This window comes from Apus apus, chromosome 3, assembly GCF_020740795.1.
Source record: "Apus apus isolate bApuApu2 chromosome 3, bApuApu2.pri.cur, whole genome shotgun sequence".
Classification (NCBI taxonomy): domain Eukaryota; kingdom Metazoa; phylum Chordata; class Aves; order Apodiformes; family Apodidae; genus Apus; species Apus apus.
In genome coordinates, this window is record NC_067284.1 from 53,084,496 (window position 1) to 53,111,505 (window position 27,010).

Consider the following 27,010-nt stretch of genomic DNA (forward strand, 5'->3'; position numbering starts at 1 on the left):
AAGCCATCACCACTGACATGCAGATGACGTGCCCACTCATCATTCACCCAAACTTCACGTGACAGAGCTGGTAGCAAAAGCCACGCTGCAAAATCCAGCGGCACTGCTGGGAAGTCAAAGTCTAACAGCAGCTATTTTGTTCTTAAACCCACCCACCCCATGCGAGCACAACTTATTCTGACTATTTCTGACAGAATTTACATTTGGTAGGAAAACCGCATGCTGCAAAACCCCCAAAGCCCTGCAAAAGCAAACAGACATTTCCTCCCTGGAAGGATTTTATGTGTAAAAGCCAACGTGGAAATGCACACAGGCTTGGGCTGTGGGACATATATCACGATTCCCCCCCGCTAGAGCAAAGGGGTAGCTATGGACTGAAGCATTGTCTATCCCTTCATCATAGCAGCCTTTGCCAGCATCATCTTCGACCACCTCGCAGAGCCTCACAGCCAGGCCATGCCCTGAGCTGCATTCATGCATTAAATATCACCGAAACAACAAACCCACACTGCTCTAACGCTCCACAACTGCAGCCACAATTATGTTTTGCTTTTCCATAAGGAGAGCGTTTGGCAAAGTACATCCCAGAGCTCTGCACTACCAGGAGCCCCTTGAGGAGATGCCACGTTGAGAGGGAGCACAGTCATCGTCCAAGCGTGGCACTGATTTTTACTTTGGTTTACCTCTTTACTTGGGTGACTCCCAGCCACAGCACCTGTACTGCTGAAAAGGCTTTACCCCACGGAAAACACAGCTCAACCCAACTGCCCTCAAAGCAAGCCCCCACTTTCCCACCAGAAGGAAGCTGGTGGAGGAAAAGCGTTGAACAAGAAACATTAAAACTTCTGTTTTCATCATTGAAACTGCAAAGTGACAGCAGTTTCAGGTTACATCCTAAACCTGCCTTGCTATGGTAGTTTTTCACATTAAAATATCTTCTCTGGCCTCAGCCACTCTCGAGGCATCCATAGGCAAGAAAGAAAGGAGGCAGGGCAACACTTAAGCTCAGCCATAATTGGAAGTATGTGAAAAATGAAGTGTCAGTTCGGTCAATAAAGGGCAAAGGTGAAGGGGAACTGCAGCCCAAACTCAGTGCGAAATGTGCTCATTAAGACACCCAATCCGCGGGCTCCTGCCCACCTATTCCATTAGTCATCGGCCATCTGACCGCTTCAAATGCCTTGCCTCCCTGCTCTTATTACTTTTCTTCTCCTATGTTAAAAAAAAAAAAAAAAAAAAAAAAAGGCAAGCTGGTATATAAATCCTTGCTCCGTCATCTGGAACATAATGTGGCCCTTCTCTCCCCCTCTGCCCAGCTCTGCCGCCTGCCTTTGCAGCCTTCAACCAACCACCCTGAGAGTCCCAGCAATAATAAATGCTGTTGCCTTTTTGCCTATATGTTGCCTGAACTCCTACAAAAGCCTGAATAAAATCATTGCAGCCACTGATACATTTTTATGAAGAAATATCGCCACTATCTACTCCTGGCTTGAAAGAACAACAGTTATTTGGAGGTTAAAAAAGTGTTTTGAACCCTGGCCGAGACTTGCACACAAAAAAAAAAAAAAGAAAGAAAAGGAAAAAAAAGAGGATAGAAACAATATGGGTAAATAGGAGACACTGATGGATGGTTTTTATTTTAAGTCATGTAGGAGAGCTAAAGATGGGAATTAAAGAGCCCCACTCAGGATTAAAATTGACTGTACCAGGGCCTTGTTCAGTATCCTCCTGGCCTGACCATTTGAAAAACAAACAAAACAGATATGTTAATACCCCTAAATGGGAATATTTTAAAGCTAGAATATGCAGTAAGATAAAATAACATTGCTGTGAGCTCAGCATCACCCACCTGTACCTAAGAACTTGCTTCTTTCCCTTTTAAAACAATTTTGCAAGTTACTTCTCCAGTGTGTAAATTCAGATCTCTTTGCGCCATTTGGAGACACACCTCCAAAGGCCCTTCACAGTAAATTCAGAGCAATGGGAAAACAGCCCATGAAACTTCTCCATAATATTATTCTGCATTCCTGTACTACAACTATCCCCTATGATGACACAATACTGGGCCTTTATAAGAGGTTGTGTCAACGTGCTATGCAATAACATATCCTGCTGTTCAGTGGCACGAGACCCCAGAACAGCTTCCTAGCAGTTAAACGTGGATTTCTACAATAGATTGAAGCAGCTGGGAGTCATTACTATTTACTCAGTAAGTAAACTTACATGTTAAAAAAGACCTCAAAATGTTAAAACGAAAGAGCATCTCTCCTGTTTTGAGAAGTAGTTGGTCAATGTGTGTTGTACACATAACTAGGTTAAGAAATGCACTTTGGGGAGATTAAAAGCAAGGAGAAAACAGGTAAAGAAGAGAAATTTTGAAAAATAGACCTTAACATAGACTGGGTTAAGGACTAAGGGAGAAAATTTGCCAAGAGGCTTAAGTTTTCAAGTCTGTATGTCTCTCCAAAAAAGTAAAGCTCACACTCACATCCTTGTGCTACCTTTAGCCAGGTTGTCAAGCCCGCCCAGAAGGTGCTTTTACCTACCCCAACAGGGTAAGCAGGTTGTGGCAACAACCTAAAAATATACAGTTTTAGAGGGTTATATTTCTGGTGACTAGATTTGTTTTTTTAAATGGCAAATACGCTCTTGACAGATGGAACCAAAAGGCACTTTTAAAAACTCCTAAAAATAGGGAAGCCCATAATATACTGAATATATGTCAGGCAGCGCGTACATATTGAGTTAACTCCTGTGCTCGCAAGCACGAGCAGGCAGGTCCCCAGCCTTGCGCTGCCACCCCTCCGCAGCACCCAATTGCTGCAGCAGTGCCACGCCACCTGCTTCTCTTGCCCAGAAAAGCATACCACCAAGGTGAACATAGCAGTTTGGCCACTGTGTGGCCAATCCTTACATCAGGCCACAGAGGAAAAGCCTCCAAATCATAGCATTTTGAAGTTAAATGTGGTTGGGGAGAGGCAGAGTATTTGCTATCCTTTTTTTCTCTTCCCTCTTGATCATTCAGCATCACTGTTTTTTGACTTCTTCCGCATGTGGGAAGGCTAAAACCATGCTCTTTTTTAACAAAGTGTACATGCAGAGGTTGGTGTGCTTAAACAAATGAGATTCCCCCATCATTTCAGCCTTCAGAGAGCTTTGAGCAAACAAGATAAAAATCAAGGCTCAGCACGACTGCTACCCTTTTCGCATCCTCGTTCCTCGAAAAAACTGGCCATTTCCATAGGTGACAACTGGCCTGAAGGCAAGTCTCAGTAACAGAGACCCCCTGGACAGGGTATCCTTTCCACTACTCGTTTCCCAAACTTGACCTGAGAACTCAGTAAATTCCCACTTTATTTACTCTTTCCTAAACTTTTAATGCAATGAGCCTTCTTCATAAAACACATTAATGAAGAGCTAGCAGCAATTCCAGCCTTAATAAACTTTACTTGGGGATTTGGGTAAAAGTCTCAGAATCAGCTAAAGCATCATTGACAAGTATTTCTGTGGATCTTTAAGAGGACTCAAGCTCTAAAGTTACTTTAGAAAACCCTTCCTGACCGAGGTTACAGCATGCACCTTGCTAGGAGCCAACCAGGATGGCAATGATAAAACAACAGGTAAGACTGGCACTCTGGACTAATAAAATGCCACATCTAGGAGAAAACAAACCCCAAAAATATTTAAAAGTACACCAGAAACTAGGAAGCTCGATTTCCAGACTGCCCAAGACATTTAGGAGCATGACGTTTAGCAAGCCTCCCCGCAGATGTTTTGTCCACGCACATATAAACATAAACACGCGCACATCCGCTTAATAAAAGAACAGCCCTATACAAGTACAAAACCCCCCTCCGAACACCATGTTTTAGTTCAAAGCCTATTTTTGCAGCAGCTTTTTCATTCTTAAAAAAGCCATGGATTTAAAGTTTGCTCTGAAAGCAAGGGGCTTTAATGAACATGTTGACACCACTTCAACTATAGCATTGTGAACAGCACCACTAGAACATATACGTATACATACTTGAAAGAAAAAAGGCCCCCTGAATTTATGTTGCATATCATTTTCCAGTAAAAGTCAGAGGTCAGAAGGTTACCAGTTTGTGCCTCAGCTCTGCAACAGTTTACTATTCCAGGCCCCATTTTTACTAGGCTATGCTTGCGATGAAGTCAGCAACTTTTCTTTAAACAATAAAGTGTCTCAAATACTTAAAATTCTATAAAGAGATTTTATTCACCATGTACTTTAGGTCCATGTGTATAAAAAATTAAAATATACTGGTTTAGCTTAAAAACTAATCTTGTTAAATGCAGACTGCAATGCTAATCAGTACTGCTCAACCTTTTTTTGGAAACACAATTCCTTTGTTGTCTAACAGCACTTGAATGAAACATGATCATAAAACCAAACTTAAAAGTATATACCTATTGTGAGTTCAGAGTCAACTTCAATAAAGTACTCTCTTTTATATTCAGATTAAGGACCTTCTTTAAATTTTAATTGAATTAAATTAACACTAAATCTACTGCAGTTGGTCTCTTCAGAAGAAGTATGAAGCATTTATACAGCTTCTCAGAAAAACCTAAACCATCAGTTTTTTTAGACTTTGGAGCTTCTGAAAGATCACTAATTATCTGTAGTATGCCCCACTTCAACTACATCAACCTTGTTTCATATTCAGCCTGGTTGGCCTGGCACTCAAACAAAACCTTTTTGCATTCAAGTAAATTGAAATTGAGTTAAAAAAGTAAATAAAAGCACTGCTCAGGATTTTGTAAAATGGGCCAGCTAACATCTTTGCTTCACAGGCAGCAAAGTTTTGATGGCATCTTTAAAATATTAGCATGCATTTCTGCAATCTTAATTACATTTGCTTTTGAAGATTTCATCTTTTAACCCATTTGAATGAAGAAAAAAAACAAACACAACAAAACAAAAAACAAACCCTTCTCATTGCTTATTTTTATTAAGCATCCTGCAAATTTGGTACATATGTTGCTCTAACATGTGCCTGCTGGCAAGGTCGAAGAAATAAAGATGCCAATCCTTTTACTAGGAGGAGATGAAAAAAAAAAAAAGGGAAAAAAAAGGCAGATAGACGTCTCTGAGTACAAAACCCTGGTACCTGAGCAAATTTCAACAACAGCAAGAGAGTAACCAGTCCCTGACTGCATCGGTGACCACTTGCCAGCTAAGAAAATGTGAGGGCTTTGTTCCTACCTTGCTCACTGCTGTTGTCCCCGCTGTGCGATGTGTGTCCCCCGCTGGAGGGCCCGGGGGTTCCCCCAGAGCGCGTTGATGCCGTATCATCATGGTCTCTGTTCCAGGAGGGCTGCAGGGCCAAAACAATTTTAAAAGTTAAAACCTCAGATGAAGAAGAAGTGCCCAGTTTGCATGTTCCCGGGAGAGCAGTACCCAGGCCCAGACCCACAGGAAAAGGCTGGCAAATACACCTCCCAAATTATTCCTTCTTTGCAGATAGCCAAATTGCTACTCCCCAATGAAAATAATATATTCTGGAATATGTTTACCATCTAAATAATCCCATGCTTTATTACCATAGAAAACAGAAACGTTCCCAGCAAGGTGAGGGGAGCAGGGAGAGAGCCAGGGACTGAATCACTGGCACTGGGCTCCAACTATATTTTTAGCTTCCGCGAACCCTCCGGCGTAACAGCCTGCTCACTCCACAAGCAAAATGAGAGCGGTGGTCAAGAGCAGTGCCATTTATATAAGCCTCCCATTCCCTGTACGAGGCCAACGTGGAAGAGCTTAAAGACTTTGCTGGCAATTAGGCCTGGGTCCATAATAGCCAGGATGTGTCAGCTGTTTGCCGGATGGTATATGGCAAATGGACCAGGCATGGGGACAAAAAAGAAATGAGAATAACAATGGCTTCACATTGGCTGTGTACACTCAGCCCCATGCAGAGCCTCCTTGTACTATTGAACAGAAAACAGATGTTGCTTCTTATCACTGGGTACATTTGAAAGTAACATTCAGATAGGAAAAATTGGCTGTAAATTAAATTCTTAGGGAAAACAATCGTGGCAACACTCCTCCCAAGCCTCCCTTTATCACCAGTGAAGATTTTAATTAGCTTTTAGTACTAGCTTTTAAAAACATCACAGAGACTCACTGGTCATCCTGCACGGCCTTCTGAGTGTAATTGAATAGTTTCTTCTTTACCATGAAGCAATATTGCCCACTGGAAATTATTGCCGAAAAGAAAACCCTTGTTGTTTACAACACACACCCGTAAGTCTATTGAATTTAAATCATACCACAATATGAGCCAAGTCTGTATACTATTAAAGTTGACTGATACTGCCAGCTTTTTAATACATCTACCAATAGGCTAAAACTTAGCCACTTAATACAGCGTTCACACGTTGCTGAATGAGATTTAAGGTGATCCAGATGAACTTTTCACACACACAGATGCATACACAGAGAAGGCAAATTGTGACAAAAAAGTCTAATCTGAGACAGAAGATAAATAGGATTAGGAAAGCTCAAATTTTTTACAGAAAAGTGAAATCTTTCTTCCATTTTTTGTAATCCTGGTTACAGCCATGATACATGATTACAATTAAAGCAAGTGAGGCCCAGAAAATACAGCATGAATATTTTAAACCAATTATTATGCATATTCCTTGGAAAAAAAAAAAAAAAAGTGCTAATTGATCCGGTGATTCTGTGATTGAAAGAATGATGTGTGAACTGTGAAAGAAATGCTTTTTTTTTTTTACAAATACGCATTCTCCAGCATACCAAAAGAATGTTGTAAGAGGTAATCTGGAACACATGCTCAGAATGCAAACAGTTAATGCATAAATTTTCAGTTTGTACAACTGCAGCTTTAAAAGAGGGACTTGTTTATTCAGAGCTCTGCAGAAAGAATGGTACAGCACCCAGGGGACAGACAATGCCAAGCACAAAGCCCTGGTGCCTCAACATGTAAAAGGATGTTTTTCTATGTGCTACAAATCCCACTTGAAAATATAATTAGAAGGAGAAAATGGCAAACTATTGCATTAACTGTAATTGAACAAAAGACCAGCAAGGCATGTGGGAGGTTGCAGGAACCCGTGGGAGTTCCAGGATGCATCAGATCCTACGAGTGACATCTCCAGGGCACTCTCATTCTATTTATGTTGTCCCTCACTACTATTGTTGACTAGTGAGCTGACTTGTAATTAATAGAAAAGCTGCAGATAACAAGGTAAAATATAGAGCGCCACACTAACCTCAGCAGAAATGTTTATTAATCTGATTAAGAATACAACTCCAAAGGTGAGGGGGGGGGGGGGAGCAGAAGAGAAGAGGCTCCGGACTGAAGAATTATACCGTGTTGTGCAGGAAACATCCCTCCTTTATGCAACAACAGACCTGATATATTCACTATCTTTTAATGAGCTCCCCTGATTTATTCAGCTCCGTTCGGTTCCCTCCCCCACTTTTCTACTGTGTGGGATGTAGATTAATTCAATGCTTAATTGTTTAGTAAATTCAATTTTCCACATTCTATTCTGCATAGCTTTAGCTAAGGTTCTTAAATCTTCAGCGGTGAGCCCTGAGCCCAGTGTTTGTGATCTGTGCCTACCTTTTTTCATCACCATTTTTCTTCCTCCACCACTTAATTCACCATGAAAAGATTTTCCTTGCTGGAAAGTCTGATTCCGCTATGATCTGTGAGGCATTCCGATTCATTGCATTTTCATTGTGTTGGGTCTTAGATGCTGGGCTCCTCTTTTCTCACAGCTATCGCCACATTATACAGGCACTCATGCAAGAAATGTTGGATTCCACCTCAGTTTATCAAAATTTTGTGCATCCTAGATGTTTACATTTCTGTATTCAGAAGCAGGAGTTAATATTTTCCACCTAATCTCACTTTTATTAAGCTATTATTTTTATAGCCTGTTAAAAACGAATCTGCTTGGGATACTGCTAACTTTTTTTTTCCTGGCTGTCTCTGTCTATTAGCATTTCAAAAGTATTTGTATTTAACTAAGTATCTCAAGTCTTAAGAGACTAGGAATTACATCTTTAGTCAGTTTATTAAACATGATGAAAGATTAGCTATCAAAGTTAGTATGCAAATTCTTCAGAGATAACTGCGTTGAAAGCTGCATTATTTTTAAAACAGACGCTATGCAGCCCCGGTTCCAAAAACATCTCTCTCCACTGAGGGTAGATAGATCCAAAGCACAAAACCAAGTGTAATTTTTCTTCTCCTGACTATTTCAGCAAAGTTCCCCTGTCCACAAAAGTAGGGAGCCAAGGATAACATGAATGTCATCTCTTTCTTTTTTATCTTCCAGGGAACTTTTAAGTCAACAAAGTCTCTCTTTCTTGCAAACTCATGATCCTCCAAGTACTTTTACATTAAATTGTTTCTGACAGTGACATGCCAAATATTATTACTTTTCACACTATGAACCACCTCCCTCTTTCGCAGAAATATTTCCAGCACTAGTTACACAGAAAACTCTTACAGTAGTCATGACAATCTATTCCTACACAGAAATAGAAATGTCACTTATTTATTTCCCTTCAGCAACCAAAAAGATGCTGTATAACACTTGACAGGGCTCCTCAGTGATTATAGTTATTCTTTTAAAATTCACTGTACAAAGGCTGCCTTAAACAGGAATTAATTCCGTGTCACCTTCTACACAGAAATCCTGTGTTCTCACTAATCGTGGGCACGTGGGGAAAAACTAGAAGTCTTGCTCCCCAGTTCTGCAAATGAGCAATGCCCCTTGCACCTGGCTACCAAGCTGAAAATAACTTGGGATGAGGCCTGGAAGCTCTGGGCCTCAGTTTCTACCAGGGCAAAAACAAAACAAAAAAAACCTAAGAGAAACACACACACAGAGGAAAGAAAAAAAAAAAAAAAAAAAAGAGGGCTGCACTTATCTACAGCACAGATATTATTGGGGGATTAAATTAATTAGCAACTGTAAAACATGTTGAGTTCTTCCAAAGGGAGACTTTAAAGAAGTGCAAAGTAATATAAATTAATCACTCCATTACATAGGCTGGCTCACTCCAGAGGAGGGTCTCAGCCACGTGGTCGTGACAATAGTGTATAAATAAGGATAATGGCCCATTATGACTTGGGCTTATACATTAGTCACCATTTAGCTGAAAACGGACACTGTGGCATGGACTGGGACCTGCTGATAATCCTTTTTTTAGTAGCTTGTATCTCTCCCGAGCCAGCCCCTGTCCAACCTTTCAAATGAACCTTTCAGTCCATCTCTTTGCAAAATCAAGAAAATGTGAACAAAATCAAGAATACAGGAGACAAATCAAGAATACAGGGGCAAAACCATTTGGGAATTTCTAGGCAGGGATCTAAATTCCCACTATTTAAACTGGTTTTGCACCACTGCCTTTCTTGCTGGTCAGTAGTTTCTAGTGCCAAAACTATGGTCTGGCTAGTAACTGATTCAAGTCCTGGTTGCATGACTGATTTAAAATAAAACAGGATTAAGCCTAGGGTACTCCTAATGCTGCACCACTTTAAGTGCAAAAGATCTTCTACAAGAGATGCTTTATCTCAGCCCGTGTCATTTGAAATACATTTCCTGACTTTTGTTTTGGTTTTGAAGCCTGTTGAGTGCTCTGACACAAGCAGGGGGAAAAAAGAAGAAAAAGAAGAAAAGGGAAAAGAAAAGGAAGAAACAGAAATGTTTGTGCCTTTAAATAAACCCAGAAGCACCAATTGCCTCCCATGACCTTTACCAGGTGCTTCATCCACTTGGGTGATGTGCTGAGCTGAAAAGCACAAGCCTCAGCAGATACCAGCAACAGGGAGGACCACATTTGAAGAGGCCTCTGAAGCAGTTATTGACTTGTGTCATAGTGAGCATCAAGCCTTAATAAACAAAAAAGCTACAGACAAAATTATTTGGTTAATGGCTAAATTGGAGAGTCAATATAAATAACATTATGTACACTTATCACTGCAATGCACCAACAGCTGGGCTTTGAGTCGAGTCAACACTGACACATGGTGAGGGCAAACCATTGCATCCTACTTATATTAAAGAATAAAATTTATTTTTTTGAGCACCAAGCATGTGCAAGGGGAAAAAAGGAGGTCCTGGCCAAGGAATTAAAGGCTTGACTATAAATACATAAATAAAAGAAATCGCCTTCTATTACAGGTGATAAAAATTGTACTCAGCATCTTTTGATATATATCTTCTCAAAAGTTTTGTGAGCACAGCCCTCTTGTGGGCTCATTTGTGTTTGTGTAACAACTGGAGACTGGGAATGGCTAATTCCTTTAGCTGTTGGACGAATGCTCCTCCAGGCTACAAGAGAATTGGCTGCAGGTATAATCATTCATCCCCTCACCCTGAAGGAACCGAGCTGCTGCCAGCAATTTGTCAACATAATTTGGGCTTATTGTTTCCCTTCTGAAGTTTTATCTTATTTTCTTTTCTTAAATTAAATACTTATTCATTAGGAAAAAAAAAAAAAAAAAAAAGTAATGCCTTATGTTTGAAACGTTCTTCAGACTTTTCTTAACTCTTTTAAAAACTTTCCCCCAACCCTCTTGAAGTTAGTGACCCACCATGTTAGGAAATGCTGGTACTCACTACAGGGAAGAACTCAAAATGAAAAGGGGGCTGCTTCATAAAGTCTTGCATCCACCTCCTGCAAACTTCTCCCATGTATTTAGCAAGGATTTACTTTTTGCATAATTTATCCTTCTGGTTGTTTGCTATACTGATGTCCCCAACCTCACTTGGGCAAAACATTCAATACAGCTGCTCAATACCTTAAGCGTATAATCCATAGTCCTGATGCCAAAGCTAGAGCTACATGATAGACAGATGTGGTCTTTGTAATCCCCAAGCCTCAGCCCACCTTACTTCTGGAGGGCATGGCTAGTAATAGCCCTCAGGTAGCCTGTCCCCATCCAGCATACAATAAAGTTTTTGAATGGTCTCTTAATTGTGAAGAAAACCTTGAAAAATATAAATTGGTAAGCAGGACTAAAAATATACTCTGATAACATTACATTCTAATGCCATGTAGTTCCTATATTCCACACACATAGATTGTTTTATTCCAATCTCTGTCAAGTACAGACTTTTGGAGATCATGACATCCAACAGTCATGACTACCCTAATTGTCTGAGAGGACTCACTCACGGTTTTACCATCCGAACATCTCCTTGAGGGGCCAAGCGAGGCCGCCAGCCATCAATCCCACCTCCCAGCCCACCAAAGCCAAGTGGGGACATCACATGCAATAAAACTATAACCAAGGGGGATACATGCAGGAACACCAAAACACTGCCAAACAGATGCTTTTTAGAGTCAATAACTCCTCCGTAATCTGCTTCATGCAACTTTGATTCCAAGGTGATTTATTTTTAATAGAACAACAACAAAGGCACAAACATCAGGTTTGGATGGAAAAGAGGTGCTTCAAATCTACAGAAATAAGGTTGCTGAAATGACTGACAGGCGATAACTCCACCTGCAACTAAGCAGCACAGCGAGGGCAACTCTTGCACAGATGGAAACCCAAAGCGTTAGAGGCAGCAGGGCCCGCTGAACTAAAAAGCAGGAGAAATTCCGTGTGGAAGTCCTGGCTCTGACCTGGATTCCCTTCCTAGTCCCAGAAAACTTGCAAGCTTTCTATCTTTAGTTTTCCCTTATTTCAAATGAGGATAGGACTCTTTGACTCTTTGCAGCCTCATAGGAAAAAGAAGAAATAAGCTGTCTTTATGCAGACAAATAGATAAAAGGAAATGAGAGTGGCTATCAGTGTGAATACCAGGGAAGATTAAGAAGTGGAAACAAACAGGACTTTTGCCACTGTTTTTCATGAGGTCATGACTTCACCTGAAGGGACCAGAAGCACAACTAACATTGTGTGCACAGTTCAAAGATCATTGAACCAGCATCCACCAAACATGAGCTCTTTCCAGTTGCCTTACTATCGTGATTCATTGCTGAATCTACCCAGGTTCAGAGAAGGAGCTAACACCTTCATGCTGCACAACACCCATGCAGGTATCTCTAACACAGCAGAGCTTTCTAATCCACTTCATACCCTCAAAGCACAGAGGAGCAGAGGGTATGGCAGGGAGAGGAGAGGAAAGGGCCTGAGAGTCCTACACAGGCTGAATGGAAAAGAAAACATGAGTGCAAAAGGACAGGGTCATAGTACTTTCTGAAGAAGAAGAAGAATTAGAAGCAGCAAGCACAAACCACAGAAAATAAAGGAGAATTAAATGGAGATCATCAGACTGGGTGGGACATAAAGACAAAAAGGAAGGGGAAACCCACAGCTCCTCTCTTCCAGGAAGAACCAAAGCCCTGTAATTTCTGCAGACTTTGGAAAGAAACACTTGGGTGTGTTGGTGTTCACAGATATGCAAAGACCCCATTGGTCTGGACTGCATTCTGCCAGAAGCACTGCCCCTCCACCTTCTGCACATGCTGAAATAAAAAATGTTGCACTTGGTGAACCATCTCTCAGGTCCCTCTGCAGAACACAGCATAAGCAGCCAGATTTTCTCTCCAAAAGAAGACTCCAGAGCCACCAAAAAACACCTCTAGCAATAACAAAAGTAAAGTTCTTCTGGGTAGCAGAAGGTTTAGACCTTAGGTTTTACTTCTTGTATTGGTGGTTGCTGCATATGGTAGCTGTGACAGACACCCACGAAGCCTGAGCAGCAACGGTGTCGATCACAGTGTGCCTTACACTTGATTAACCTTATTCCATTCCTCATTTTTTTAATCTCAGCTCCACAGTACACACCGCCTGCCCAGCCAGGTTAACAGAGCCAGCTGATGGTGATGCAGGGTTTTTGTCTCCCACACAACAAACATTGACTAGTACTTTCTATTTAGAGCAATCCTGCATTGTAAACCTGTCTCCTCCCTTTGATAAGAGCCATATCGCTAGATAGCATTAATCCCTGTCCCTTTCTCAACACTAGGAAAAACAGCTTCATGGTCAGGGTAGATAAAATCACTGCTTCATGTAGATTTTTTTTAAGTCTAATATCGTGCAGAAGCACACACAAAGTCAGATCCAAATGACACCACTACCTCCTGAAGGCTGGTGTGCAAGGCCTCGGTAGGTGTGTTAGTCCTCCCTGGCTCCTACTGAATTTAGTAGGACTGGAGTATTTTCTGCCTCTTTCTAGACCAGGAAAAAGGCCTTCAGAGACAAATAAGAGTTTCCTGTTCAATATTTCATGTAATCACTCCTCCAAAGGTGTAAACAGGAAAAATGCCTCACCACTTAGCCATAAATGAGCGTCTGCCGTCCCTTCCTTTTATTGTGTTTACGTGTTAAAGTCATTTAGAAGGGGATCTGCCAGATGCCCAGACCAAGACAGCACAGGCTGTCAGCTGGCTGAGGTCCTGAAGCCAACCTGCCTGGGCAGATCTGGGGCGAGAATGAGCCCTCAACCTCTCCCTTCTTCCCTGTCAGGAGCCCAGCAGGCAGCCTCGGTGGGAGTCAAAGTTTCGGAGAGATCTGCACTTCACCCTGAACATCTGGGCTCAGGCAAACAGCGAGGGTTTGCTTACAGCAAAAACCACATCTCTAAGCATTCCCCTTACAGATTTTAGGGGGTAGTTTATTATGGGAAGACAAAATTAACCCATGGGGGCACCCTCTTCAAATTATTTTACATGCACTTAAGTGCAGGCTCCAACTTCCAGCATCCCATTAGCCCAGCCAGAGATTTTTGGGGAGCAAAGGCACAAGCACAGCCCTCACTCTGCAACAGCCATACTTCCTTTCAGCTCTATGGCAAGCAAAAAGTGCCGAGTGTATGTCACAACTATCAACTGGTCTTTTTAGTTAACTGACAACAGACGCCATTTGGAGTCAGCGTATTTTGATTATGGCGAATTGTTAGCAGGATTCAAGAGCCTGCTCGCCTCACCGTGTTGTTCAACTCCAAAATTAAATTTCTGCATAATTAGCCTTATTCCAGCTACACCTTTCCATCTGAATAGATGCAATACCTGCAAAGACTGCGCTGGGCATAAATTGTGTTCCTGATTATAAAGCGTTTGCTTAATCTCGAGGGCGCCGCCTTGTTTTTTAAGGCTCTCTACAAGTCACGCACTCCAGTACGTGCCGCCCGTTATCTCCAGAAGGCTTAAAACTGGAATCCCCGTGATTCACATTTTCCAACACTCATGGCCAAACCCTTCCACAGACCAGCTTCTCCACGTTCTCCCATTTCACAACAAGCTCAATCTGCAGCGAGGCAGAAGTGGCCAAGCGGCCTGGCTCTGCCAGCCACATGCCAGAGAGCTGGTGGCCACAAAACACACCGAACCCAGACTGTGGGAGCTGGAGGAGGGTGAGCTCCAGGGTGGTTCACCAGGCTGAGGTGGCGGCGGCTCCCCAACACCTCCACCCACTCATTTAAGGATGGCTTGGAAGCACATCTGGCTGACAGTCACCCAAAAAAGTTGGGCTGAGAGGTCCCTGTGGCCTCACTGTGCCTCCCAGGGAGGTTTTGGAGTACTCAGTGGGGCTTGTAGCAATACAGGGCTTGTGCCATGGCCCCACGTGGAGCCATGTCTCAGGACGGGCGGAGAGTCCACCACCCTGCAAATGCTTCCACTAAGCTACACAGCTCTGCTCCTGCAGAAGTCACTGGTGGCACTACTACTTACTCCATCCAGTATTTAAGTTTATCCCTACCTCCTTTACATACATTTCAAAAAGGGTAGTTACATGGAAGATAGCAGAAGGGGCCAAAACCAAAGCGCAAAACCCTCAAAAGCAACTTTTACCATCAGCCTTTTGGTTCAGCACAGTGCTTCCCCGTGACACCCAATAGAAATGTTTTGCTTTCTTTACACCATTTTCTTTAAACTATCCAGAGTAAAATAATTAATTACTTTAACATATGACTTATTATTCTTATGTCTCCCACACCTCATTATTACTGTATGACCTATAAATTCAGGTATCAGCCCTACCTGATGATACAGGAGAAGTAGAAAATCTCAGCGCACAAGCAACTAACTGTCCTGCCCCAAAACCTCAGTAACAGACCTGTGAAGAGCATCTGCATCTCACCTCCTGCCTTGTGCTGCCAGCAGCACAGTGTCCCCAAACCATGCCCCTCCAGCATCACCATATCAGTCCTTACCCAAAGGAACTCTCAAACATGTGTCACAGCAGACCAAATCCCGGTTTCACACACACACGTGCACTTAAAAACAAAATTAATCCTCCCTGCACATGCTAGTCATGTGCATACCCTCACTCTTGCTTTAAAGGAAAATAATAATAAAAACAGAGATCACTCACAGGGGGTTGCAAGATGCAGTCATAGATACCATGCTTTTTCTACAAAGCCATGCCACAAAGCACTACCATGGGCCTTACGCACATGAGAAAAGCACCACGCTCCCCAAGTAGGTGGACGTCACGCTAGTAAAACTGGTTTGTGCAGCAGGGAGGAGGGTCAGGAGCCTCCTGGGGTAACACAGCTGCAAAATCTGCTGGGCAGAGAGGGGCAAAGGAGGGAACGGCACAAGCACAGCAGCCATGCTGCCTCTGGCATGCACGGCCAGTGTAATCCGGACATCTCTTCCGGAGCATCCCTACAACCACTGGGCACCTCTTCTCAGGCATCCCTGCAAACAGGGGGCAGCACCAGAAAGCTGCCTGATGCCAGCTGACCCATGTGCTTGAAAGGCTTCTCTCCCTGTCACTGTCACCCTGCCACCAGAGTGATGCCCACTGGCAACACTCAGCCATGGAGCCACCATGCTTGTCAAGTGCTGCCCAAAAAGCTGGTGTGAACACGAGCAAAAGAAAGAGCCAGGCTGTGACTTAAAACCACCTTGTGGTGACATGGCTGTGCCAATCACCAAAACACAGCCATATTCAGGACATGGCAGAACCACCCTCCCATAACACTGTACAGCTCTACGCAAGAGCAATTTAATCAATTACAAGTCACAGGGACACTCATAAAAAAATCTGGCCACCCTTACCTGCGCAAGATACCTACGTGGTACAGGGGTGAGTGGAGGAGCTCAAGGACCAATGTCACCCTGGCACAGCCCCGAGAAGCAGCAGGGTCCTCTGCACTGAGTCAAGCCTAAAACCAAAGTGCCCCCTACTGAGTCCCTGGCATTTCTTCCACCAGTACCTGTGTCCTCTCAGGAGGGTTTCTAGCACAGGGCTGGCCACAGGTAATACTTCGCTCACCAAATCTTGGCAAGTAGTCACTGTGCTTGAGAAGACTCGCCTCTGATTGCTGCTGAGCATTGGCAAGCAGGTGACATCCCACCTCGGACCAGGAACATCTCTGCATACCCCACCCCAATGCAATAGGTAGCACACAGACAGCCAAGCAAGTGGTTAAGACTTTCACATCCACAGATAAACCACAGCATGTGCTGACAGAGCTTGCCCTGGCTCGGGACAAGGTAAAACACTGATGAGACAAAACTCCTTGCGTGCCAGGCTTCAGACATTGGTTTCTACCATCTCAGCCATAGCCCTGCACCCCAGCACACTGGACACACAAAGCCACAGAGTTTTCAATCCGCTCTTCCCCTCTCCTCCAGAGCCTTAAATGGAGCTATTTAAAGGCAGCATTAAAAACACCAGCAATGATCTGACCTTCTTGGTAATGACAAAACCGGACCAAAACCTAAAGACCAAACGAATGAAAAGAAAATTACAAGGTAAAGTTTGCATTCCCTGACTGTGTGCCAGCGGCAGGAATCTTGGATTACATCGGTGCAGCTTTCCAAATTTTAAATACAATAATTTTCTGTATTAAGGGCCCAGTAACCCTAATGGAGGCATAATTAGGCATTGATGCCATGCCCATACGAGAGAAGCTTGAAAAACTTAAATAAACTGTGAATGGCAGGATTAATACCACGGCTTTTCATTTTGTACAGCTGTTTGAATACAGTACACTGCCTGTGATGGCATCAGCTGTTGCTTTACTCTGGGTCAGTATTTCTGAAGTTAAAACAGGCAGTTCTTTTAAGCAAATGAAGAATTACCCCTCTTATTGTTGGCCTGTTTCTTTCAGCAAAGAGGGTCTGGATGCATATTTGCTTTATATTAAAAAGAATAAAGGAAAAGCCAAACTGCAAACAAAACTAGTTGGCCAGATTCAAAGCCCAGTGACGCTAGTAAGAGAATTTTAATTTATTGTGATGGTCCTTCAGGACGGAGGAGTAAGTAATGCAGTTTTGGAGATCGTCTGCACAAATGGGAATATCATATAGATGCCTGGAGAGTCCTTGAGAAAATAGCTTACCTCGGCCCTGATTGAAGAGGAAAGACAATACGTTGGTGAAATAGATTTCTGTATTTCTAGGAAAGGCTCCAATAGTAAATTGCTTACTAATGCAAGAAGCCTTGTAAATTTTATTATGAATGGAACAGGCAATGGCAGGAGTGTGACACGGCGCAGCATCTGCACACACTGCTTAGCCAGTAAAAAGTAAATAAATAGGTTACTTGTAAGCTCTAGAAGACACCCGAAAATACCTCTAACAAAAAAGGCAAGCTCAGTGAACTTCAAGCAAGAATCTGAAACAGCTTCCAAAACTATCATACCAGTATTTTTTTTTTTTTTCCAGGTAAATTAGTTCTCCTGCAAGTTAATTCTCAATCCTTGGTTTTATGGTGGGCAATATCAGCTGAAGAGAGTTATGCCACATTTCCTCGGTGTCTTAAAAAACTGGCTTATCGGTGGATGTAAAATAAACTATCTATGCAGGAAGCGCGTCAGGACAGCAAACCACCATCACAAAATAAAATGCTCAGGTTGCCAGGAAGAGGGTGGATACTGGGGGAGCCTAATGCCATATTCACCTGGAAAATCTGACCCCCAAAGCGCAGCCCTGTGCCACTGGACCGGGAGAGGCAGACAGCTCTTCCCTTTCCTTACAGCCTGGCTGAACCCTTATCCATACCACCTTGGCTGAATCCATCCCTATATCCCCAGCACCGTAAAGCTTTCCTTTTTTTTTTTTTTCTTTTTTTTTCCTTTTTTTTTTTTTTTTTCCAGGCAGCATTAAAAACAGTATCACCCTTGAGCTGCAGGAGCAGAAGGAGACGCGGGTGCGGGGGCAGTCGGCTCTGTGCAGCCCTGGCTGGGGCGATGACAAACACCAGCAGTTAAGTGCCGCTGTGGAGATGAATATAGCTAATGAAAAGCTTACCTAAAGCTCACGGGGAGCCTGCGCCCGGCCGGCCGAACCTCTCCAGAGTGGTGGGCATGAGGCCGCCAGGACGCTCGGGAAAGACGAATTAACTAAAAGTTAATGTGGATGTTCTCATTCAAAAGAAAAGTGGCCTACTCCAAAGGGGATTAGGCTAAAGTGAACTAAGGCCACTTTACTTCTGAATGAGAGCATCCACACAATAGTGCAATGCACTTTAACTAATGCACTTTAATTTTACACCCAATCAATTTGTCTTACCTCTCCTGAGTGTCCTTGTGTGGACAAACCAGAGATTCATCGAGTTTTAAGGCCAAGCGGGAACCATTAGATCAACCCATCTCACTCCCCACGTGTTATGGGCCATTGCCTTTCACAGTTATCCCGTTATTGATCCCCAAAACTCATGGATGACTAACGGAAAACCTCCAATAGGTGAAAAAATATTTCTTCAACGGGGTGCCTGCCCTGAATTTGAAGACACTTTCAAACGAAGAAGCCATTTGGAAAACAAGAAGCCACCACAACTTTCGAGAGCCTGCCCCATCACCAGCAAAAGTAAGCATGGACAAGTTTGGGCACAAATTAGTTTTTTTCTGTCCTACCTTCCCCATGCCCCACAAGTTAGCAAGGAAATGGCAGTCTCCATATAATAACTTTTAAAAACCTCTTTTTTTTTTTTTTTTTTTTTTAGTTGCAAACAGGCCGTTTGCTTTCAGAACAAATTCTATTTTTATTTTTTTTTAAATTCATCTCACCAACATTTAAGTTTTGAACATTTGCCCAGATGTCTACCAGTGAATCTCAAACCTCCTTTTCCAAAATCCAGTAATCCAGTAATCCTCAGAAACCACTCACTGCCTGTGCCTTTGGTACCCACAACGACCAACATAAACCTGAAATCTCCATGTTGTTCTTCACCTTTCTGGAATACCCACTTGAAAAATAAATAAATGAAGCTGCAATGGCAACAATCAGTGATGCAACCCGATGTGTTGATCCTGCAGAGGCAATGGGGACTCCCCATGCCAGAAGCCCTTTCACTAGCAGAGACCAGACCCTCACCACCACCACAGAGCAGCTGAAGGTTTCCAGAGCTCTCATCTAAATGAAAAATAAAATAAGGAGTCTAGAGGACACTGGCCTGCAGGGAGTCTACTCCTGTCTATGCTCTGAGGCTGGGTTACAGCTCTTCTTTTCCTTGTGATAGTAGTAAAAGGAAAAGGCAACCACACTAAGCATGCTAAAGAAGAGGTGAACCAACTGCTAGCAAATTGTCTTTAAGTCACGTTACAGAATATCAGTGGTAGGTTAGATACGGAGCCATTAATCAGGGACAGAAACACACTCAAACATGGCAAAACACAAAATGCACACTCTGTTAGAGTTACCCACTCCAAATATTGCTGCGACTGCAGGAAAAAAAACCCAAATATAAACACTAATTTCCAAATCTGCCGTGCGACTAAAAGCCTGCTCCAAGCAACCGAGCATCAGCCGAGGGAGGTAACATGCCGAGGACACAAGGTGACACTGCAGCACACCCCGGCTTCTTCTCCCACACAAACCCCACCAGGAAACAATTCCAGAGACCTTCAAAAATTTTAACGACCACTTCAAAACAACCCTCCCATTTATTTTCTTAAATTTGTTTAGCTTACACAAGATAGCTCCTAACTGGACACTCTTGTGACAAAACCAAAACAAAACAAATGCAGAAATGCGAAACAACAAAAAAAACCCCAGAGATTCCCTAATTTAAAGAAGCTGTGCTGGATTTTCAATGCTTTTTAAAGCAGTGTTTATCAGCACAACCTACGCTTACTCATTTTGATCTAGCGCTATATAATTTGTTAAGTGCTAACATTGCCCACCTTGGGCTGTAGTAACCTTTCTGAGTACAGAGCCCATCACCTTTATTGCTACCTGTGAATAAGCAGCCAAAGAAGACTCAAACCCTCAGCCATAAAGGTTAAATTTAAGGTAAAAACTGCTTTTTCTACTTGCAAACCTGCAAGTTGTCCCAGAATAAGAATCTGCAGTCCCTAATGCAAAGACACCGCGAGCTCCCGTTTATGGAAACACCTTGGGATACACTCGCAAAAGTTTGAGTTCCAGGGTTATCTGGGGTTTAAACTCACCTCTGTCAGGTTGGATATTGAAAAAGATGCACAAAAATTTAGGAAGTTTAGCCATCCTTTGCAACAAAAGGTAACTTCAGTTTGAAAAACTTGAAACAAAGTTAGGCCTAAGCATGCAACTTAAAGAAAACAGTAAATATTATACCGAGCTGTAAGGATGGATGAGTTTGGGCTCTTGAATGATTTTTTTTAAAACCCCAAAACCCAAAAAGCAACAAGGATTCTTGAATACACATGAAAGCACAGATTAAAGAAAATATACTCCATCTCATATCTACTTAACAATATATTTACTTGCATAAAGAAACGGAGAGCAAAGCAAACCTTTTCCTAACACAATTTCAGCCACAGTGTTTGGATGGTAACAGGTCCAGAATATAAATTAACGTGTTCTGTCTTTACATTAAATAGTCTGCCAAACTTGGGCATGATAACAGCTCCTAAATATTACAGAAGAAAAAAAATTACCCCAAAACAAACAAAAAAAGGTTTCACTGGCTCAAGGTGGCATAAAGTCAGAGGAAGAAAATTAAATTTTTAGCCTTGTAAATTTTATTTTATTGGTCCTCCTCGGAGTCCTACTTTGCCGTAACTCTTTTATGAAACAGAAACAAATTCTACCTTACACCCTCTGCACCACATCTACTATTTTGATGCCTGTTCCTTCAATATGGGAGTACATAACACTAAATGCAGCAACATTCTTAGCTTGCTCCACTTCAATTCATACATGGTTCGAAAGTCCTCAGGAAAAATAGTACCGCTCGGTAATTTTTTTCCCCCAAAAGCATTATTTTTGTATTGGCTCCAAGCTATAGCAAATTTATTTGAAGTATTTGGGAAAGTTAGTCTAGTCATAACTGGCTGATACACTAAACAACCCATTGACCATCAGACATGCTAGATACTGCGTTCCAGTTTATGATTGTTTCTTTTTAAAGAATATTGCATTTTACGTCATTTTTCCATTTAAAAAATAACTGCTGTCTATCCGCATTTTGTTTAGAGAAACTCTGGAACTGCACGCATTAAAAAAAAATACCTATTGCAACATAAATAGAAATGTTGCTTTATTATATACATATATATATATATGATATACTAGAAAGGCCATTTAAAATGCCACAGTTGCAAACATTTAAGACTGTAACAAAAATGACTGAGACTCCAGTATCAGTTTACTATCCTTCAACAATTTCCCTGACAGTGGAGTCCAATAATGTTGAATTATGGACCTTCTTACAGGAAGTCTTATTTCATGTTCATTTTTTGATCATTTCCCTCCTAGCCCCTATAGGAATTTGGCTCGTTGCCGATTTGCCTTTAAAAGTTTCTGTGCGCGTAACTGCCTCGTGCATATTAAATGATAATTCTTGTCAAGTAATACCACTGTGGGTTTGCTCAAAAAGTTTATTTTCCATAATAAAATACTGTTTTGTCCCTACAAAATCTATCTTACACTGCTAATACACTTTATGTTAATGTGGTGGGTACTTTATGCTATGTTTTCCTTAAAGGACTTTCTAAAGGCTTTCTGCAGACATGCCGTTATAGGGGAATTTTACAGTTCGGACTAGAGCACCTGGGTGCCAAGGTGCTGTGGCTTCAAGAGAACAGCCCCATGGTAGTAGTTTAGGATTATCCAAGACACTGGATTTCCGCTATCTGACTACAGACAGTCTGTGGGCTTGTTTTTAAAGAGAGGGAGTGTCCCCAGCCACATCATGCAACAGCTGTGTTTTAAATCTTTCTGGGCTTCGAAAAACAGTTGAAAATTTAAACATGCAAATGTTTGAAAGGCTAATGATTAAAAAAAGTTTATTTTGAAACTATTGAGGATGGGTGCAATCCTTCAGTTAGGGTTTTTAAAGTCTCAGGGCCTGGTTGATCTCGAGTTCAATTATTCCCAGAAAGAAAATAAAATAAAAATAAAATAAATTAAAAAAAAAAAAAAAAAAAAGAAAAAGAACACAGCCCCAAACTCCTGCCTTGTACTCCTGGAGCCATAATGGTAAACAACAACTCTGCAGGTCCCACCCTGGCAGGCAGCAGGGTCGTGCCTGTGGGAGAAGGATGCTATTTTAGTGACCTATTGCCACTGAGCTAGTTAAATCACTGAACAATGGTTAGTGTTATGGGGCTTTACTTTGCAAAATCTAGCATTAGTGTCATTGCTTTCCATTAACCGGGAGGACTTAAAGGCATTGGCATGGAGGGGCCTGGAAGGAAAGAATAAATAAGGGGAAACCAATAAATTAAAAAAAAAAAAAAAAGAGGGAGAGAGAGAAAAAAAGCGCAAAAGCAACCCTGTTAACTGCAACCTTTACTACCGCAAAATAAGAAAATGTAATTAAATCTATAATAAAAGCTTTTACATGCTTACTCTTTTACTACCCTGACAAGCGCGGCCTGGCTGCGGGACGGCCCCGCACCAGTAGGCAGCCCCTCTCCGGCCGCCCGGCCCTGCGCACCCGCGCAGCCATAAACGCGCCCCGCGCAGCAACATCCTAATTAGCTGCCCCTGCGACAAGCACTCAACACCTTATTATTTAACCATTAGGGCCCTGATACTGCCGGCCTCGCCGGGGCCGGAATTGGCACCGGAGTTTACCGGGGACGCGGGCGGCCGCGCATCCCCCGATAAACACTCCCGGGCCCGCGCAACCTCCGCGGCCCCCCTTTTGCAGCCCGCCCGCCCTCCGCGGGTGCCTTCCGGCGCCCCGTCGGATGGGGGGAAAGCGCATTTTTGCGCGTTTCCCTTCCACAGGGAAAGCGAAGCCCAGTTCCCCGCGGAGCTCCGCGGGTGCGGAAGGGGAGCGACAAGGAAAACTGCGCATCCCCCCTGCCCGGCGAGAAGTTGGCCCCCCAGCCTCCCAGGGAGGCCAACCAACCCCGCGACTGGCGCAGCGCTCGCGCAAGCCCGACGATGCCGGGGCTGAGCCCCGCGAAGGTGCGCGGCCCCTCCGCGCAGCGGGAGAGGAGCCGGCGCTGGGCGCGCAAAGTCCGCGCTGCTGGAGAAAAAAAAAAAAGAGGGGGGGACACACAGACGACCCTCTCCTCCCGACAACCCCAAAACTATAGCTTCATTTCTTTAGCTTTCACTTTAATAAAATAATGATTCGTTGGGAAAATGGGGTATAAATCTTCATTTTGGAGGCAATTAAAGTGTTGATTTCATTCGTGCCCCTGAGCAATTCTTGTAATTTGCTCAAATAGCTTTATGTACCCAGCACTCCAGAGCTTTTAGAAACCCATTTTCTAGTGAGACTTGTTGGATTACAATTTTTATTCAACAGCAGCTAGCGGAGCTTCTCTCAGCTAGACTCCTCGCTGTAGGGCTCCCCTCGCTTTAAGGCGCTGCGCGGGACCGCCACCCCCGCAAGCATCTTCCCCGGACCCGGGAGCATCTTCCCCGGCCCGCCGGTCACCTCCCTGCCGCTCCGCAAAGCCTTTACCCTTCGCAGCAAAACTGCGGGGGAAAAAAAACCAACAACCCCACATAGGGGCACCTAACCCCCTTATTATATATATATAAAGTTCACGCCTTCCTCCAAGCCTGCCTCCCCCTGTCACGGCACTACCAGCAGCCCCACAGCCTTTGGCAGAGAGCAGAAAATATTTAAGATACTGCCCACGCTGTGATGGAACACACCTCCGATGTCGGCAACCTATAAAATAATTCCTGGGTGACAGTGCTGGTGATAATGGCAAAGCGGCTGAGGAAACTCCTGTCTGCTTGACTGCGCCTTGCTTGAACAAAAGGAAACCTCCAGAGTCTGGAGCTGATTGCTCCTAAGACTGTATTTACGAAGCTGATCATAAAGAAGAAATAACTTGGGGGTTTTTAGTCGGCGTTTTGTGTGTCTGTGTGTTCAGGGTCCAAAGCACCAAAGCGCTGCTGCCCCTCCGTTGAGAGGGATCCGACAGGGAAAACCCGACACTTTTGCCCAATTCGGGAAGGGAGGTGGTGGGGGGGGGGGGAAGAGAAAAAAACCCCAGATCTCAGCCACTTCCATCATCTAGAAGCTTAATTTAGCTCTGGGCACCTCCTGAATTAGCCCCAGCCACTCCAATTAAAAGACAAGAATCCCGACCTCAGCCCAGCAAAGGGGACAGACAGGAGGAGGGGAGAGGGAAAAGCCAGCTTTCCCAAGGCATCTCTACTTCCCACATCGGCTACAGCCGGCATTAAGGTTCGAACCATCCCAGACAAAACCTGGACACCGACAAAGCCACGCAAGGCTTTTCTGGCTTGCGTTTGGATATTTTGTTGTTTTCTTTTCGGTTTGGGTTTTTAAGAGAGGGGTTGAAAACTCGAAAGATCAAGGAAAATAATTTAAAACCTGGGTCCCGTTTTATTTTCTCTTTTTTTTTTTTTTCCCCCCCATTAAGTAAAATAAAATGGGCGCGTTTGCAGCAGGCAGGCGTGCACAAAGCAATGTTCACTGAAGTCTAAAAGCGTTCGGCCAAGGAAAACTGACAAGACAGACTAATGAACCGTAGAGACGGGAAGAAAATAGCCAGTATTTGCTAGATTTCAAACCCTCTCTGTCTTCCCCGGACCACCTATCTCAGATTTTATTATTATTTTGGGAAACGGCTCCAGCCCTTCCCTTCTTAAGTCACCAAGAAGCCAGCGATTCACAGCTCCCACTTCTATTATTGTAAAGGGTAAATAAAATAAAGACAAAAATTAAAAGCGACAAGAAACAGGTCGAGTTTGCAGGCGATGCTTTTACAAGCTCATCTCGCCAGGTCGAATCCGGGAGCAAGCCTTAATGAAGCAATAATAGCCACATTATTCAAAAATTTTCATTTCGATGGAAATTTATCTAAAAGGGACTTAATCATATGCAAATAATAAAAGGAGGCGTAGTGACCCAGCGAGCGATCTGCATACAAATTTTAGCGTGTGCGGCGTTGGCGAGATCATACCTGATCTGTTAGATTTGCTGATCTTGTTATGTCTTCACTGTCCGATTTTGATCCGCCCTCTCTATCGTCTATGACCAAATCGATAGGCATTTTTCCTTTCAAACAGCTAATATACCGGTGGCAGAAATTGTCACATAATTCGTGTACCTACATTATGACAGAGGTTATAAAAAAAAAAAAAAAAAAAAAAAAAGCAACAGTGGAAAAAAAAAAAAAAGGAAAAAGAAGGAGGGGGAAAAGGAAGAAAATATAATCAGGAATACGTAAGTAAAATTGACAAGTGCAACCAGTCTCCCCCCTTCACCCCTGTGACATCAAAAGTCCTAAATGGGGGAAACACACTGCAATTATCCCCTCGAGACCTCTAGACGCATCCAGAATTAGGAATAACTTTCTTTTCTCGCAAAATAGAGATATCCCAGAAAATTGACAGTGACAAGATGATTCACAGGCTACAACATATTCAACACCCGTGTTAAATTCATCTGCTCCCGGAGCTGTGGCCATTAGAGAGGTGACCTGCATGGGTGACATTTAAGGTAAACTATTTAATTTCATCCAGTTATTTCATCATAAACCCTTTCCAAAGGGGTATGTGGACAGAAAGAAATATTTTCTAATTTTTATTTTTTTTTTAAAAAAGGGCTGAAATACATTACAGGCACCCGAGCCCTGAAATTCTCAGTCACTCTGATAGACTCCTACCTGAGCCGCCTCTATTAATGGGCAGATTTTAACACATTTCGGGTAGAGCGAGAACAACCTGCCATTATGGTTAGATAAAGTGGCTGAGGCTCCCGAGAAACTTTTCAACTATTTAAAAACCTCTCAAAATGTTTATTTTTAGGAGAAAGGGAATTCTCTTCTAGGCCAGCTATCAATGACACGTAAAAAATTCTCAGGAAACCAGAGTGCACTTCCAATTTAATGTGAGCTCGGATGACACCGCCTTCTTAGAAATTAGCATTCTCCCTCCTAAGATTTCTAAAATAGCCAGCAAAAAACCCTGCATTTAGCCTGCCATCTCTTTCTTCTGCTCGGAGGTGTACAATATTCCCAGGAACAAGAGACAGACACAACTATCAACTCTGCTTTGTCTCTGCAAAATGTTATAGGACAATCCCTGCCCTGAGCCTGACCTGCAGATGGCTCTCGAAAAAAAAAAAAAAAAAAAATCAAATAAATCCATCTCCCATCCCAACTAACTGTAACCAAAGTCTCTTCCCCACCACCACTACCAAGAAAAAAGAAAATAATTTATTTTACAAAAAAATAAATCACAATTTCAGAGGTTTGGCTGAACCAACCGTTTCGAGTCTCATCTGCGGCACCACAGAACTGCAACTATTTATACAAAGCCAGCAAAGTATTACAATGAACACAAGGCCTGGGCGTTTGAGAGCCCGGTTTTAGAGGCTGAAATTGTAATTAAACTGCGAAGAGAAATGGACGCCAAGATTGGTCTTGACACTAATTACCAGAAAGAAAGACATTTATGCAAATTTACCAGAAGCCTGAACTTCAGCAGTACTGAAACGGAGGAGGAAGAAAGAGAGAAAGAGAGAGAGAAAAATTACCTTCTCTAATTCCAACAGATGAAACCTTAATACTTGTATGGCTTGAATCATCTGCAAAGACACAAACAACACGAGTATTTATCTCATTCCTGAATTTGAGGATATTTCCCACAGCCGCCCCTGACACACTTTGTAGC

General features: G+C 42.9%; 1 protein-coding gene across 6 annotated transcripts in view; it reads right to left on the bottom strand.

The window, feature by feature from the left end:
- Positions 1-27,010, bottom strand: part of MEIS1 (Meis homeobox 1) — a 112,022-nt gene that overhangs the window by 77,573 nt on the left and 7,439 nt on the right. For 5 of the 6 annotated variants that reach the window (XR_007888916.1, XR_007888917.1, XM_051613681.1 and 2 more), the window contains exons 5-7: positions 26,874-26,924; positions 25,297-25,443; positions 5,222-5,333 (exon numbers count right to left, since the gene is read on the bottom strand). Coding sequence is in view for 4 of the 6 variants with exons in the window: in XM_051613681.1 (XP_051469641.1) it covers positions 5,222-5,333; positions 25,297-25,443; positions 26,874-26,924 (310 nt within the window). In the remaining 2 variants the exon portion in view is untranslated. The remainder of the gene's footprint in view (positions 1-5,221; positions 5,334-25,296; positions 25,444-26,873; positions 26,925-27,010) is intronic. The other variant, XM_051613683.1, reaches the window with a different exon arrangement.